The 15,387-nt window shown below is 36.9% G+C and overlaps 1 protein-coding gene across 1 annotated transcript; it reads right to left on the bottom strand.

The window, feature by feature from the left end:
- Positions 1-1,733: 1,733 nt before the first annotated feature.
- On the bottom strand, positions 1,734-14,343 carry LOC147482159 (Zn-dependent exopeptidases superfamily protein). The gene is made up of 13 exons (XM_086575552.1): positions 13,610-14,343; positions 13,302-13,540; positions 12,964-13,120; positions 12,084-12,161; positions 11,386-11,460; positions 9,622-9,741; positions 7,364-7,528; positions 6,723-7,248; positions 6,470-6,626; positions 5,316-5,425; positions 4,444-4,556; positions 2,296-2,656; positions 1,734-2,163 (listed from the first exon to the last, which is right to left on the bottom strand). Exons 1-13 carry the CDS (start codon positions 13,907-13,909, stop codon positions 1,856-1,858), a joined length of 2,709 nt encoding a protein of 902 aa, XP_086431678.1. The 5' UTR covers positions 13,910-14,343; the 3' UTR covers positions 1,734-1,855.
- Positions 14,344-15,387: the final 1,044 nt, after the last annotated feature.

The raw sequence follows: 15,387 nt of genomic DNA, 5'->3' as shown, positions 1-15,387 counted from the left end.
AAAACTGATTTCGATAGAAATCAAATTAAGTTGGGGTATATGCGACATTTTTTTTAAAAAAAAATGAGATTTACAACATTTTCTTTTACTTTTAGGATATGGAATGATATGATATTGTTTTCTTCGGTGTGACTAAGATCACTCTTTTAGAAACTGCTCTAGCTTACTTGCTTTCTTTATTTGATTTCTACTTTCTCTAGCTCTTTCTAGCTTTTTGTTTCTTTTGTTAAGAAAAAAAAAAAAAAAAAACAATTATTATTATATTTATTTATCATTTATCATTTTTTTATACTAGAAACAATTCTACAGCTTCAAACCTGAATTTTTCTAATCAAATTTTTTGATCTAGTCGATCATCCATAAAAAGTTTCTTTTAGAGGCTCCTAGAGATATTTGCAATTTAGAGGTAATTTTTTTTTAAAAGGGCCCAATTCTCTACATACTTTTGTCTAGGGCCTCAAATTATCTTGAGCTGGACCTGTGATCTATAAGCGATTACAACTAGGAGGAAAATCTGTATAAATGGTAGAAATGACTTCGAAAAGCCCTAGAGTATCCGTATCAAATCAAGTTCGGGTTCAAACTTTTTGGGTGGTTTCGTTCTTTATGGTGGTTTTGAATGAAGAAGAGAGGTGAAATTCAAATTTGGTTTCTTTCGCAGCAGGGGTGAACTGAGTTGAGTTTTTAAAGGCATATTAGATTTTAATATCCATTTACATAGTGCTTTGACCTTAAAGTTTAAACGCATTATGGGGCGATATAATTTGTTTAAAGTTTACTTTTATTATTACATGATTGTTCAACCAAGTAAGTAAAGAATGACTCCTTTTGAATGAGATTTCTAAGTTTATATATGTTGGGGACCTTTGGTTCTATAGTCTATCATCATCTCTCATGCACGCTTAAGCCCCATTCCAATATTTTGGTTAGCATGGTATCATTCCTAGCTTAAGCCCCAACACGATGCTATAAGCAAGATTGTGACACCACTTGCTTGCAGAAAGTTATCTCTGTTTTCCTCATCAACCAGCAAATAGAAATGCATTTGAACACCTTTTTCATCATAACTTTTTCCTTTGCTACTTTTGCACACCTATCCAAACCTCTAACGATTTCACTCATACCATGTATGTACGCTACGATTATAATATTCTTAACGTTATTCCTCACGAGAATTTCCAGAACATTTAACGCCTGTACAAAGTCCATATCATATCCGCAGAACCCGTTTACTCTTACCAAAATCCATGGAATAAGAGCTGGACCACAGAGAGCTTGTTCAATAATCAGGAATTCCAACATATCTGGAGCCATAGTAATCCCCGACAATAGCACGGTAGTTTTGATAATGATCAAGAGTTATGCGAATACTAATTATCGTTTTAGTTGCCTCTATACGAAAGGGAAAAAAAAACTCATTAATAACGAGAGTAACAAGATCTTGGTCTCTTTCTCTTCAAGATCATCATAGTTCACGCCCTAAGGCAAAAGATAATCATGTAGAGCAGCTATTGCAATATAGAGAATCTTGGTTTCCTAGCAATGAAACAACTTATTTTTTCTATAAACATATTATATGTGGGCTTGTTGGCATTCTTAACTATAGTTAACAAGTTTTAATTGGCATCTAATTATTGGTGAACCTAATAAAAATAATTTCCTAAAAGTAAGGAAAAAAATGGAGAGAATTGGTCAAAAAAAAAAAAAAAAATGACAATCTTGCAAATTTCACAACCACATCAAAATGAACATTTATAACAAAACTCAGGTTCTGTACATTATCCTTCATAACAAAAAAGCGGACGCCCAACTTATAACATTCTCGTATAATTTGAAATTTAAGATCGTTTTACAATTAAAAATCTACAGGGAGACTTGTTAAGAAAGCTAGCGTATGGGGAGAAGTTGATTTTCCAAATACAGTACACCAAGGAGGAAGTTTCTGAAGAACTCTTTCAGCTTTTGGAGTCAATCTGTCCACATCTGTTCTTAGTTTTAGTAGTGGATTAGGGGCCTGTTTAGACCCCTCTGGCTCTGTAGTCGTCATCCAGAAAAGAGTCAAGTTGAACCTTTTAGGTGCATCCTTCCCTCCTGAGAATTGAATAATGTGCCATCCATCAACCCCAATCTTATCACCGACTGAAACGAGCTCCTCAGAATTTCCTATACATCAACACAAATACAAACAAAGACAACAAAGATTATGTCTTTTCTACATTTTTTTTTAAAACATTCATGTCCAATTGTAAAAAGTGATGAACAAAGAGATTGAAGCTTAATGCAAATGATTTTTACCTTCAAACTTAAAGTCTTCAATTTTATCCATATTAATAGCAAGCGACCAGCGTGTAGAAACTTTTGTATCAATTAAAACTTGGGTCACCCTGTCACCTTTCTTCACATCACTTTCAACATGCAGTTTAGGAACGTCTGACTCATCCCACCCACTTTTAGCATCATTAGAGCTAATGCAGCCATACTTGACTTCAAAAGTCACAAAATCAATCACCTTACTGTTTCCACAAACAAACCCTTCTTCTTTGACTTGTTCGGCCTCCTCAATTAGTTTACCAGGAGTAAAAGAAAATAAGGAAATGTATGATATTGGGGTTTGATTTTCGCCTGATCCTCCTGTTGCCTCTACGACATGCACAACCTGTGAACCAGACAAGTTTGTTCTTGTTACCAACAACTTGGTAAAAGTTCTAGAAATGCTAGCATTTGCTTCAGTGACCAATTATAGTCCATAACCCACAACATTTAAACTACAAAAAAAAAAGAAAAAGAAAAAGACTACAATGTCGGAAGATACTACGTGGAAAGCCCAGAGAATTGGTTTGTGCTGAACAAGTCATATATCGTAGTCTATCTTGTCAGAGTCTTGTAAGACATCAAGTATCGATTACTGCGTAATATTGCTAAGTCATGGTAATTCTATAAAGATAAATACATTACTGATTTAAGGGCAATGATATGGAAAACCAACATATGAAGGAAGTGGTCTGGGTTCTCAATGAGATTCTTGGTTTAGCAACGACATGAAAGTCGGAAAAAATGACAATCCTAAGTGCCCAGTTTCTTTACTTTCCCAATATTGTCGACAAAGAGCACGTCTACCCGGAATGGCCTGTATGCAAAGTTGCATACAGGGCGTTAGATCGGCACAAATCTTGGCAAGTTATATCTGAGCTGTCACTTAAAACTTAAAACGCAAAATGCAGAAAATATAGGAAGAGAAGAAAAAAAAAAAGAAAAAGAAAACGGAGATAAATTAGGAGGGAAAAGTGGAAGACGAACGGAGAAAAGCGGCGTAAGAGTGACCTGTATGAATTTCTGATTTACCGATTGTTTCTCCGCCTAGGAGTACTGAATTGCCTGTTTAATCATCACTCAATACATTAGACACCTCCCCCCCCCCCTTCTTACTCTCTCCACCCCATGGACAGAAAAAAAAGGATACTCTGTGTGTGTGTGTGTATAGTTTTTCATTTTTTGGTACAGTGAAACTCCTAGTTGGAATGGTTGGAAATTAATGGGTGCAAAAGGGGCCTTTGTCTGCGAAGGTGGGTGGGGAGTGTCTTATTTGAGTAGAAAATGGAAGCATTTGAGGCAGCATTATAGCTTCAGTAAGAACCTCTTGCCCAAATGTTTGGGCCTGTAAAGGGTTTTGTGCCAATATACCATCTGTTGAACAATATACAAATCAAAAGAAATCATCCGATGTAGCTCCCTCACAGTATTCTGAAGTTTGGTAGAATTCATCCAAAAACTTCAACAAAAAAGGGTCAGTGCATGCCTGATTGTATCAAGTTCATTGGTGCTATATTGGGTTTCAAGTTCACTGGTAATTCACTGTGAAAAACTGAAAATTACCTCAAACTTTGTTGTCATTCTCTTTTCTCTCACAATTTCTCTTCAGTTTTTGCATTTTTTTCTTCTTCTTCCAAATTTTCCTGTGACTTTGGGTTTCAATTGTTAAGTGACAGCTCACATAAAACTGTTGAGAATTGGGCCGACCCAATGCCTGTACGCGACTTCGCATACATGGACATGCGGGATAATGCACAACTTCAGTTTAAATTAACCAGTCTTCTTCTTGGTTCCTCTTAAACATGATAAGCATCTAACTCAAAATGAATTGGTGATAGGTGGAGAGGTCTACAAACATTTATACTACACTACAAGGCTTCACATGTCCCATGTGAGACTATAACAAACATCTCAACAGTTCCCCTAACGGGTAGGTAATTGTCATGGTCAATCAATTTTTGTAAGGTTCACACTTCAAATTGATGGTGTTGGCTACCAAAATGTTGAAGTGCCAAGTCAAATCCTTACACTATTTGTGATTGTGTCCATTTTGAAGAATGTTCAGCCTCAAGCCCTCAGTTGAATCATGTATATAGATAGACAAGTAAAAAGAAATGAAATATAAGTGCTTACATTTACAGTGCGAGCAATATCTTCAGTAAACGGTGGTACAATACCAGTCAAAACAGCTGAGAGCGTGAGGCCAAACAGAGCACAAGCTACAATTATCATTGGTCTTTTTGCACCTAGCAGAAAATTGGGAGGCAGGATGAATTGCAAGTACAAAACAAATAATATGAATCACAAATTTCCTAGGTTACATTGTCACGGGGATGTGTGTTGGTGTCCGACACGGATACGGGTGTCAGATACGGCGAGCAATTGAAGATCGACACGGGGACACGGATAGGAATAATTAATTAATTTTTTAATAATTATAAATTTATTAAATTAGATGGTAAATCAGAAATTCGAGGTAAATTAAATACAATGTGTCCGACACGGACACGGACACGGACACGTGGATACATATCCGACACAGATTTTTTTCAAAATATGGCGTGTCCATGTAACCTAGCAAATTTCAATCAAACTGTAATAGCAAAACACACAAAGAAGACAATTAAGCAGAGAACCAATAGTTTTAAGACAGAAGGGGCAAAAAGGATACTATGCTCGAGCGTACATTAGAAGTTATCATGAAACACTATTTTTCTTGCATATTTCAAATTTGTGTAAACCATTCAAAATTATATGTAATTCATAAACACAGTAACTGGAAATATCATTTCCACCTTGAAATAGTAATTTTGGCAGTTTCACTCAATTACCAGATCCCAAGGTTAGTAAGAGATGGGTGACTCTCGTCCTGCCAGTTCAAAGAGCGTACATATGATAGGATGAAAGTATCTACATCCCCCCCACCCCCCTGTGCGACACACACACAAAAGAACAGGGGGGGGGGGGGGGTGGGGAGAAATAGGTGTTTGAGATGTAATTAGTACCTGAAAGGTGAACATATGAAAGAAGATACACCATGGTAAGACAAACAATAGTGGCAACAAACACAGAGACCAATACATTTCCTAGCCACTCAGGAGTGCTACCAGGGTTCCTGCACAAGTGCATGATGACAATTACTACAAGAGGAGATGTTCTTAAAATGCCATGTTAATTATCAATGATGGAGAAGCTCGAAATAAGTAAATAACAGAAGACTTTACCTTAATCAGTATACAAAGTTTCACAATGAAATAGCGGATGACATCTAACTACAGATGCATCCAAAGATGATAGTAGTCCTTAGGAAAAATGCATATGGATAGGTAGTAGTTGCATGAAAACAAATAAGAGCCATGGGCTAGATAGCAAATTAAAATAGGTGCATGGAGAATTTGAATGTTAGGAACATCAGCTAGAAACTTCAAACCTAAATAGATGCCTAAACAATAATATAGTTCTAAAAGAAAAAGATAGTACGACCTATTTTCTAGGCTTTTCTAAGCACATGAATTTAGTGATTCAACCCCCTTGATTGAAAATCTTTTCTTTTCTCTCTTATCTGTCAAGTTGAGTATCCGTACCCAATTTAAAACTTGGTAGGGCATGAGATATGAAAATAAAACAAGAGAGAAAATAGAACAAAGTACACCCAAACTCTCACCACACCCATCGGACCGTGAGAGCCTCCTATCTTATAACTAATGATCCCAACACAATGATCCAATGAGATATCTTTTGCCTCCTCAAACACTTTCGACCAAAGGAATATGAATCCCTTGATCATGTGGTTGATGGCCAGTTGTTCTACATGCCCAAACTTTTAGAGGTGCACCAACAACATATACCAAAGAGATTATGAGTTACACTCCCTTTAGAGGGACCCCAGGTGATACACGCTAGGCACACACGTAACTGCACACAAGGCCGGTACACACCAGACAACGCTTGCCCAATTTAACATCTTCATGATCAGATAGGCTTTAGAAAGACTTTGAAATGAAAATCCATTATTTAATAGCTTTAGTGAATCAGGCTACATGTCATAATGCCAAACATATATTGGCTAGGCTAGAAAACTGTGCGGTCACGATTTTCTTATTTTTGTGATAACCAGAATGCTAACCAGAAGCCTTGCTTTTGATACAAGAAATCTTACCGGTCATAGCGGATCACAATACCAATTACGGTGCCCACCAATCGAATAAATATACCAGCAGTAAGTACAATGGGAACAGCCATACCCAGCACTAGGGTTACAATTTTCAGAGGCTTTGGTGGTCGCACTGGAGATAAGGTTGCTTCAAGAAATCCATCTAGGTATTTCACACAATAGAATTAGGATAAGTAACAAACTATTTACATACTAAACTATACCAAAGAAATTACCATAATCAAGGGTATTGACTTACATGCAAAAGCAGGTGATATCAACCAAACAAGAGCAACATAGGATGACCCAATCTTAAACAAAGTTCCTAGAATCAAAATAGCAAGCCACTGAACAAAACCAGCTTTAAATAGCCACCTCTCAGCCTCTGACTGGATTATATCAGCTCCAAATATAGGTGACCCCTTCTGCTTTCTCTTGGAAAAAACATGCCGCAAATATTTCAAGAGAATGAGATAACCCATATGTTGACCAATTAGAGCGCCCAGAACAGCAGGTGCAACAAATAACCCGAGAACTAACCATGGGCTGGCAATGTATGGGACCGGCGAAGAACAAATAAGTGGTAGAATGAAAGAAACAGCAACAGAGAAGCTCAGTGAAAATGTCCACATGAGAAGAACACTTAAACATGATAATCCCAGTGAAACTACAGCCGGATAACCACCTATAACTAATGATGTTGTCCATATCAGAAGGGCCTGCAGTACTACTGAGTTATGAAGCATATTCGCAAAACTTTGACGGTAGACAACCATGTAAGTTCCCTGAGAAGTGTAACACAAAAAGACCATGCATCAGACATTACCTCACGGTGAAAACAGTTTCCTCAAAGTAAATGAAAGTTTCCAACAGCTAATACAATCTCGCTAGTTACATTACCAGAATGTCAAAGAATACCGCCTGATCTTGAACTACGACTTCAGCATTTTTTACTTCTTTCACTTTCGGAAAACGTGGTGAAGTGGCAGTTTGAAGTAGAAAGGCAAGCATATTTTCACCAAGGTGCTGAAGTGAACCTGGCTTCAAGAGTTCCAATTTGTCATTCTGCAACACAGAAGCATTTTAAATTACTACTAAAGCAAATTATCATAACTGAGGCGGTGAGAGGTATCAAAAGACCGGACGAGAATATTATCCTTCTCTGGTGGTACTGGTGGTACTGGTGCTACATGGGAATAATATACATGGATGTCGCTAAATATAATATTCTAGTCAATGAGCACAGCAATAAAAGCAATGGTTTTCAACAAGGAAATGACAATAAGGTTAGTAGTGCAATTATATTATTGTTATCGTTAACTCATGGCACAAAATTAGACAGACCAAAGTTTACGACCACTAGGTGCTTTGTAGTAATTCGACAACTAGGTGCTTGATAAAGTATAAACCTTTTGGTATTCATAAGAGCAAGCTAGCTCCAAAATGAAGACATTATAGGTGACTTCATTTATCTTTTTTCAAGGTGATGATTAAGCCTTTTATTCAGCCGAGAAAAAACATGATGGACAAAGCAACCATATAGCATAAGGGTCTAAGACATCCTAATAAACTGCACCCCTTAAAGCCTCTTAATAATTGCTACCCACTAGAGGGAGGGACCCACCACAAAGCAAAGGAGCAATTACCAGGAGCAAGAAATACTATACCAATTAAGGGCTAACTCCTTAATAATTGGATTATCATTCAGCTGATTGTAAAAATTATTGAAAAGCACAGAAGCCAAGAGCCCAAGACTGTTGAACTCTGGGGGCAAAAAATACAGGGCATCTGAGTATTTTTAGTATGAATAACTTCCCATTAAATGGACAAATGCATACAAGTACTGTCCACCATCATACATATCTCCCCAACATAAATTGTCTAAAGGAAATTATGGAACTCCCTTTGTTCAAGGTAAAGATGGCCACCTTGTCCTTCCACTAGGAGATTTAGCAACAGAAACAGGGTCATGGAGAAGGCAATAAGGAAAACGGAGGAATGGAAGAAAAGCAATGAAATGTGGCGTGGAGGGAACAAGGAAAATGTCCCCCTAATCCAAATCAGCAATCGCCATGGGAAAAACGCCGAGGACTGACGCCAGATCCACCATGCCTACTTAGGGTTGAGGGCCTTTGAGTTAATGCTCCCGAGTCCCAACCCTTCTAATAGCGACTCTTCTCATGATTCTCTTTCCATTAATAGCAAAATCCCAAAAAATATACAGAAAATCTTGCAGTCTGAACTCGCAAAAAAATCAACAAGGAGACATCAAGATTGATGTTCCCGTATCCAATGGCAAGATGAATACATGTCTTTGCTGCCTAAATGAAGAAGAATGAATGATGTGTAAGTACAGGATTAAACTGAAGAACTTAATTTACTTCACCCGCATCTAAACTTGCTGAATCTGAAGAACACAAAGTCCAAGGGATATCTTAATGGCTTGACTAAGAAAATGTAAGCAGATTTGTCTTTTGTTGGTAGCACTTCCATGGCAGATGCTGAGTCTTTTGCTCAAAAGCTTGAAGAACTACATAAAAAAGACATACTCTGGCTGTCACATCAACACCTACTCCAACCACATGGAATTTTTTTGACCGTGGCGAACCTAGCCATACAAAAACTTACTACCCTAAGAAAAAGAAGCATCCAGTTTTCTTGACAGATAAGGATATGATAATTCTATTGATTTCTTTGCATCTGAAATTCCAGATCCTCCAGTAAGTCTATAACGCCTGGTCCTCATCAGATTTCGAGTGTTTCAGCAGGCACGGTTGCACCGCCTCTGTAGCTCGTGGTCAAGTTCTTTTCAGTTGGATGAGTGATGCAGCGCATATTTGATAACGTCACAGCATCCCACTTTTGATCTATTACTTAATTTCTTTCCTTGCAGTCCATTAATTATACAATTAGTGGGTTTTAAGTTCCTTGTTCAATAAGAGTATTTGGTTAGCAAGAAAACCAAACCTACAGTTTAGGTCTTGCGAGCCATGAGTAAGTTGGTTGTTTTCGTTTAATTGAGTTAAGACCCAAGGTTGTGTGTTTAGGGTGTTAACTCTCAAGTAATAATCCCTAATTCTATAAATTGATAAATCTATTGGTAATTTCTTTAATTCCGCTTCTACATTAAGGAACACAGGGCACAAAGAAAGACAAACCTTTGTATGATATACTGCAGTGATATCTGCATAAGCAAAATCAAGCCCAGAAAGACCAGCAACTTCTTTGTAAACTTGGAAATCTGTTGCAGATTTTATTAAGCCTGAAAGAAAGAGATCCTGAAACACTACAAAATCAGTTTACAACTAGGTTGGCAAGAATTATTTATACAATCATACAGCTATTTAAATACCACAAAAATCAGTTTAAGTTGGAAACAACTTTGCTATATAAACAATCCTCAAACATAATCATCGGAGCCAGCTAACATGAAAAACGCAGTTTACTAGAGCTTAGGAGCAGAACAGACTGAACGTGGAATCTTTTGGAGCAGTTTGCTTCCTTTCTAAGAATATGTCAATATAATCTTCTGACAACCCTTGCTACGACTATGGAAGATGCTTAGCCAAATATATTTAGTCCTTTTGGGTTATGTCATCAAAGAAAACAAATTAACAAAAATCTAGTATTTTGAAATCGTATCTTTCCTCATTCTGAGAGAAAGCTTTAGTCAGCATATCCAGTTAGCTTGCCTATTAACATTATTAATCCGAACAAATAAATAGGTTCTTTTCTTTACTATTGGACGTTTTGGTCATCTAATTCTGATCTTCTGTAAATCATTTTGCTAAACTTTGATCCAGGCACTATGTTTATCGTCCAATATCCAAATTTTGAGCAATATGAGTACTAAAGCATATACTTCAACTTGATAATCTTTTCTTGTGGAATTACCCTCATCTCTCCATTTGACATATGCAATAAAAGGGAAAAATAGTGAAGGCCAAACCATGATGCATCAACCCACTATCTATTGCATCTTATATAGGTTACAAACACAATAGCCATGTAAACTCTTTACAAAAGATATTGACATCCATCCATTGTGTTTCTTTCAGTGTGACAACGAGTAGTACAATGGATCCTCACTTCAAACCTTCACCCCCCCCCCCCCCCCCCTGGCTGTACCTCCATAGTATCATAGTGATGTGTCATTCAGTTCAGGTGTATTATTGAATTAACTGATTGAAGCCGTGGCAGAGATCGAATAAAAACGATATTTCCTAGTTTATTCAGGCATTGGACTCGCCTGGTAATCAAGCTAGGGAACACCTAGAGCGGATATGTATATCCATTAAGAAATCTATTTACAGTAAATGGTCATTTTTCTACCTTTTATAATGAGATTTACGTTCATTTTGGCAAACATGAACAAATAAAGACCTCTAACACCATGCCGCAGAACAATATTCAGTCCAATTTCGGGCCTGCAGGTCTCGGTTTGATTGGCCCATCTCATCCATGAAGAGAGGGGACTTATGTGCTGATCCAGCAGCCCTAAGATGTAAGGAGTTCAATGCCAGCAGAAATTACAAGAAATAAATCACTATGTCGGGTGGCAACTCATATGCGGTTTTCTTTGAATTAGAATAGATACTTAAGTTGGTCAGGCACTTTTGTGAAAACTGTAATATTCATAAGAGAAGAGGAAACAACTATGAAAAAGTAAATTATAGGGTGATCCATCAAAGTACATAGATTGAGTGGATTGTTTTTCCTTTACAGCCCCAAACTCTGCTTGCCAAATGAGCAGATTAATCATATATAAAAAAAAAAAACAGATGCTTTTAACAAAGGAAAAAAATTGTAAATCCTTCTCAATATACAATCGGTTTTAGGGAAAACTGAAAATGATTCTTGTGTTTTAATGTTGGAAGAATGAAACATGAAAAAGAGGAGATGTCACAACAGAAATAACTAACCTGTGCAATGATTTGACCAGAAGGATATTTTGCTACCTTGGCGAAGTTTTCTATAGCCCATGGATCTGGACCACCCTGTTACCATGCCATGTAGTTAGTCTCAAGTCAATCTCACCAAAACAGATAAAAGCTTAACAGTCATTATAATTACTGTAACAGAACAAAAATTCCAGTCTGCATAAATAAATTAGGGTATAAGATGAGAGTATGAGCTGTTCTCATACTCTTCTCTATACAGTGTACACTTTTCTTTACAGTAATATAATACAATCCTACTTAGAAAAAAAAAGTATAAAATGAGAGCAGAAAAGGTGTATCAGAAGCAGACCAATCGCAGTGGCAGTTTACAACAACAACAGATAGTAGTCAGTAGAGCTATTTACTTCCATGATTCCATCCAATATGCATTTTATAATAAATATAATTGATGCATTGTCTCTTCACATGAACACATTATATGAACCAGATGAAATTTGTCCAGGATTACGGAGTGATCACATAATGGGACACTGTTGACACAAATATTCCTTAAGTTCATAATATCATTTTCTATTGGGAGAAGAGGCTAAACAATTAAAAAGTACATAAATGTCCTTCCACCTGACTCCGGTGGTTGAGTCACCAGATCGTACTGGCCCAACCGCAGGAAGAAAGGAACCAAGCTAGAAATGTATAAAGATAAAGAAAAAAACAATGACCTGAAATATGCTGGACTTGCCTCCAATACCCATTGCTTCCAAATCAATTGCCACGCGGATGGAATTCCTCCATGGATGCTGCAAGAACAAAATCACCGGTTATCTGATTGTGTGTTTATGTGTGTCCTTTCTACATGAGCAGGCCTTACCATGAGTAAGGATATAGTAATCCGAAAGCCAGAAAAGATGACTAGGAAACCAGACAAAGCTACATCCCACAACTAGTCCAGTTCAACACAAGATGTGAATCCCTTTCTTTAGCCTCATTAAACGAGAATGTGCGAGTACAGGAACCACAACGTTTGTTTTTTTGTATCAAGAAGAAATAGGGAGCTAACTAAAAATAAAAGGATAGAAATTCTACAGAAAAAGAAATGAAATTGATCCTTCCTAGAAACATTACTGTAACATTGATATTTCATTCTCATGCTTTAAAATGTTCCTAAATGTCTCATGCTCAAGGATAATCGTTCTGATATTAGGTGTCCCACACTCCTACCTAAGTTCAATTCTCAGGAGTTTTTTTTTTTTTTTTTGGCAAGCCTGTTTTAAATGAGATCAGTAACTCTTTGATGATGGTGGCCCCAGACCTCTGGTATCATCACCCAAAGGTTCAATTCTCAAGAGTCCTCTTGATATTCATAAATTTAACATGGTATTAGACTCAGAGTTTTGGTTTATAAGAGCTCGCAGGTTCGAGTCTTTTCCAGCATAATCCCGGACGAGTTAGAATAGTTCCTCCTGCTTCTTGGTGTGTTGCGCCTAGGTGCAATCCTGGGCTTCCTCTTGATTAAATTTAACACATTAAAACTAAAACCAAGAAACACTAGGATTAAGATTTATAACAGCATTAGACAACCTTTCTTAAATATTCCAATACCTGTGTTATAAAACTATGAGCACCATTAAGACCCTCCTCTTCGCCAGTATTGAAAAGAAATATAACAGCATGCTTAAATCCATGAGCCCACTGAGAAATTCCACGAGCAAGCTCCAACATGACAGCTACGCAAGAACTGCAATCACCAGCTCCTCCCCTGAAGGTCAGACAGTCAGCTTTTACGTACTTGGGAGTTAGAAATAAGAAAACTAAATCAGGAAAAAAGAGACATTATAACGTTGTGTTAACAAAATTTCGATAACAAAGTTCCCTGGGCATCATAATTGAAATTTGAAATAATGAGTTCCTTTTAACAACACAGAAAAGTATGAACCTACGTTGAGAAAACGGTGTCAATATGTGAAGAAACAAGAATAGCATCTTCCTCTGCATTTGGCAGATATTTAGGCAAAACTCTGAGGAGCACGTGTTTCAAATCAGAATACAAAAGTGTCTTCCCTTTGAACAGGCCACCAACAAGATGATTAGCTCCAGATTGTACATGGAAAAGTTCCACTTGAACATCAACCTCCCGGTGAGCCGTTTCCTTAATATTTTCAGTTACTGCCAAGACATACTGTGTGGAAAACAAAGCAATTGATAATTAATAATAAAGTCAAGTCAAGCCAAGCCAACAAAAACGAACCTTTACTGCGTGATCAAGAGCAGTAGAACCAACAGAATGAGGACCAAACTGAGTCAAAGCAACAACATGTTCCATTGCAGCTTCTTCTGAAAACCCACGTTTACCAGCTTGTTCAACGCCAACTGGTGTGGGCATTGCATCATATTGATATCTATGAACTGCCCAACAACAGTTTATCATCACTGCAATTAAAGATAACATCACCGACACTGATCTCTTTTTCTCTACTTCTGCTTCCACTGGATCATTATTACTAGTACTAGAAGAAGAAGAAGGTTTTTTAGGTCTCGTCCTTGGCATGCCTGAAATACTTTTTGATGACGTGGATGTGAATAAAGGGAAACTTTAAAATCTGTTTTTCGGATTCCGCCTCTTGTTTTTCACACAAAACCCAAATCAATCCGGTTAATAAAAAAATCTCATTTCAAAATTTGATACGGAATAATTTATTAATTCGGCGAGAAATCATTAATTCGCCAATTATTTGTTTTTTTATTTTTAGTTTCGTATTATACTTGAATTAGTTAGGAACCCGAACTTTTGCCGTCTCCGTTTTTTTAATTATTTTCCACATCGAATTTTTGATGTATTACGAACTGCTAACTATGCCACTAACCAACTAATTTAGACTAAATATGTTAAATTTGTCGAAAAGAAAAAAAAAAATGTAATTTTTGAAAATTTGTCTGGAATTTCTAATGAAGGATGGCATAGAGTGTGGTATGGGTTGTAATAATAGTGTGAAAATTTGTTTAGAATTTTTGATGAAATTGTCGAAATTTCGGATGACATGGGCTATGGCATGAATTGTAATAATAGTGTTTGGCGAGGGCAAAATTGGAAAAACAAAAAAATGTCGTATGAATTGTAACTGGGGGCGCATTCTCTAAAGGAGAGAGATGAGTAGAGTTATTGGGGCTGGATTTGGATTCTATTTCTGCACTTTTTATGGGTCTTGTTTTTGGTATCCTTATTTATGATCACTTCCACCACGTCAAGGTGACACTCTACCACTGAGTTATATCCCTTCCCTGCCTCCATCGAGAAATACAATTGAGAGTGTTCTCCATTGGAACAATGAAAACGTGACTGAATTGGTTTATGGCTTTGGGGTTAGATAAAGCATGATGATTGGGTGGAAAAATGTCTTGATTGATGAGTTCATCCAAAGTGCTATCTAGTCTAGTATATATACTAGCCATTTGTCCCGGCCTATGGGCGGACTTGCTACATAGATAGCTAATGACTCAAAAGCATAAAGTCCACTTGAATAAATAATATATGTATATTGATAGCTAATGATTCATTACTTATAATATATGTATACTTTGTTTGAAGGGTTTATGCTTTTCTAATTTTTTTTTGAATGGTTTTGACGAAAGGTTTTATTTCTAGTTTTGGGTTATTATTGTGACATTCTGGCCATAGCCTATTCCAAAAGATTCAGCGATAGATACATTTACTGAGTCCACATATTCACCAAGGTTTAAAGCATTAAGCTCAAAATCAGATGACCATCAAACAATGTGCAACATTGGCTAAAAGGTTGAGCTTCAACAACCAAGTTAAGCAAGCTACTAAGTAATCAGTAAATCATACTGAAAGAAAGGCTGTAGCATAATATGAGACAATGGGCTAAACACAATCAATTCAAAGAATATAGGTAAAACAACACCACTGTAATGTAAGAATGTTTCTATAACCACCATAGAAATATAGCCAACATATGATATTTTCGTTGAACAGCCGACTAAAAGACTCCAGTGAAATTGACTACC

Source organism: Coptis chinensis, chromosome 8 (assembly GCF_015680905.1).
Source record: "Coptis chinensis isolate HL-2020 chromosome 8, ASM1568090v1, whole genome shotgun sequence".
Taxonomy (NCBI): domain Eukaryota; kingdom Viridiplantae; phylum Streptophyta; class Magnoliopsida; order Ranunculales; family Ranunculaceae; genus Coptis; species Coptis chinensis.
This window is presented reverse-complemented; position numbering and strand designations above follow the sequence as displayed.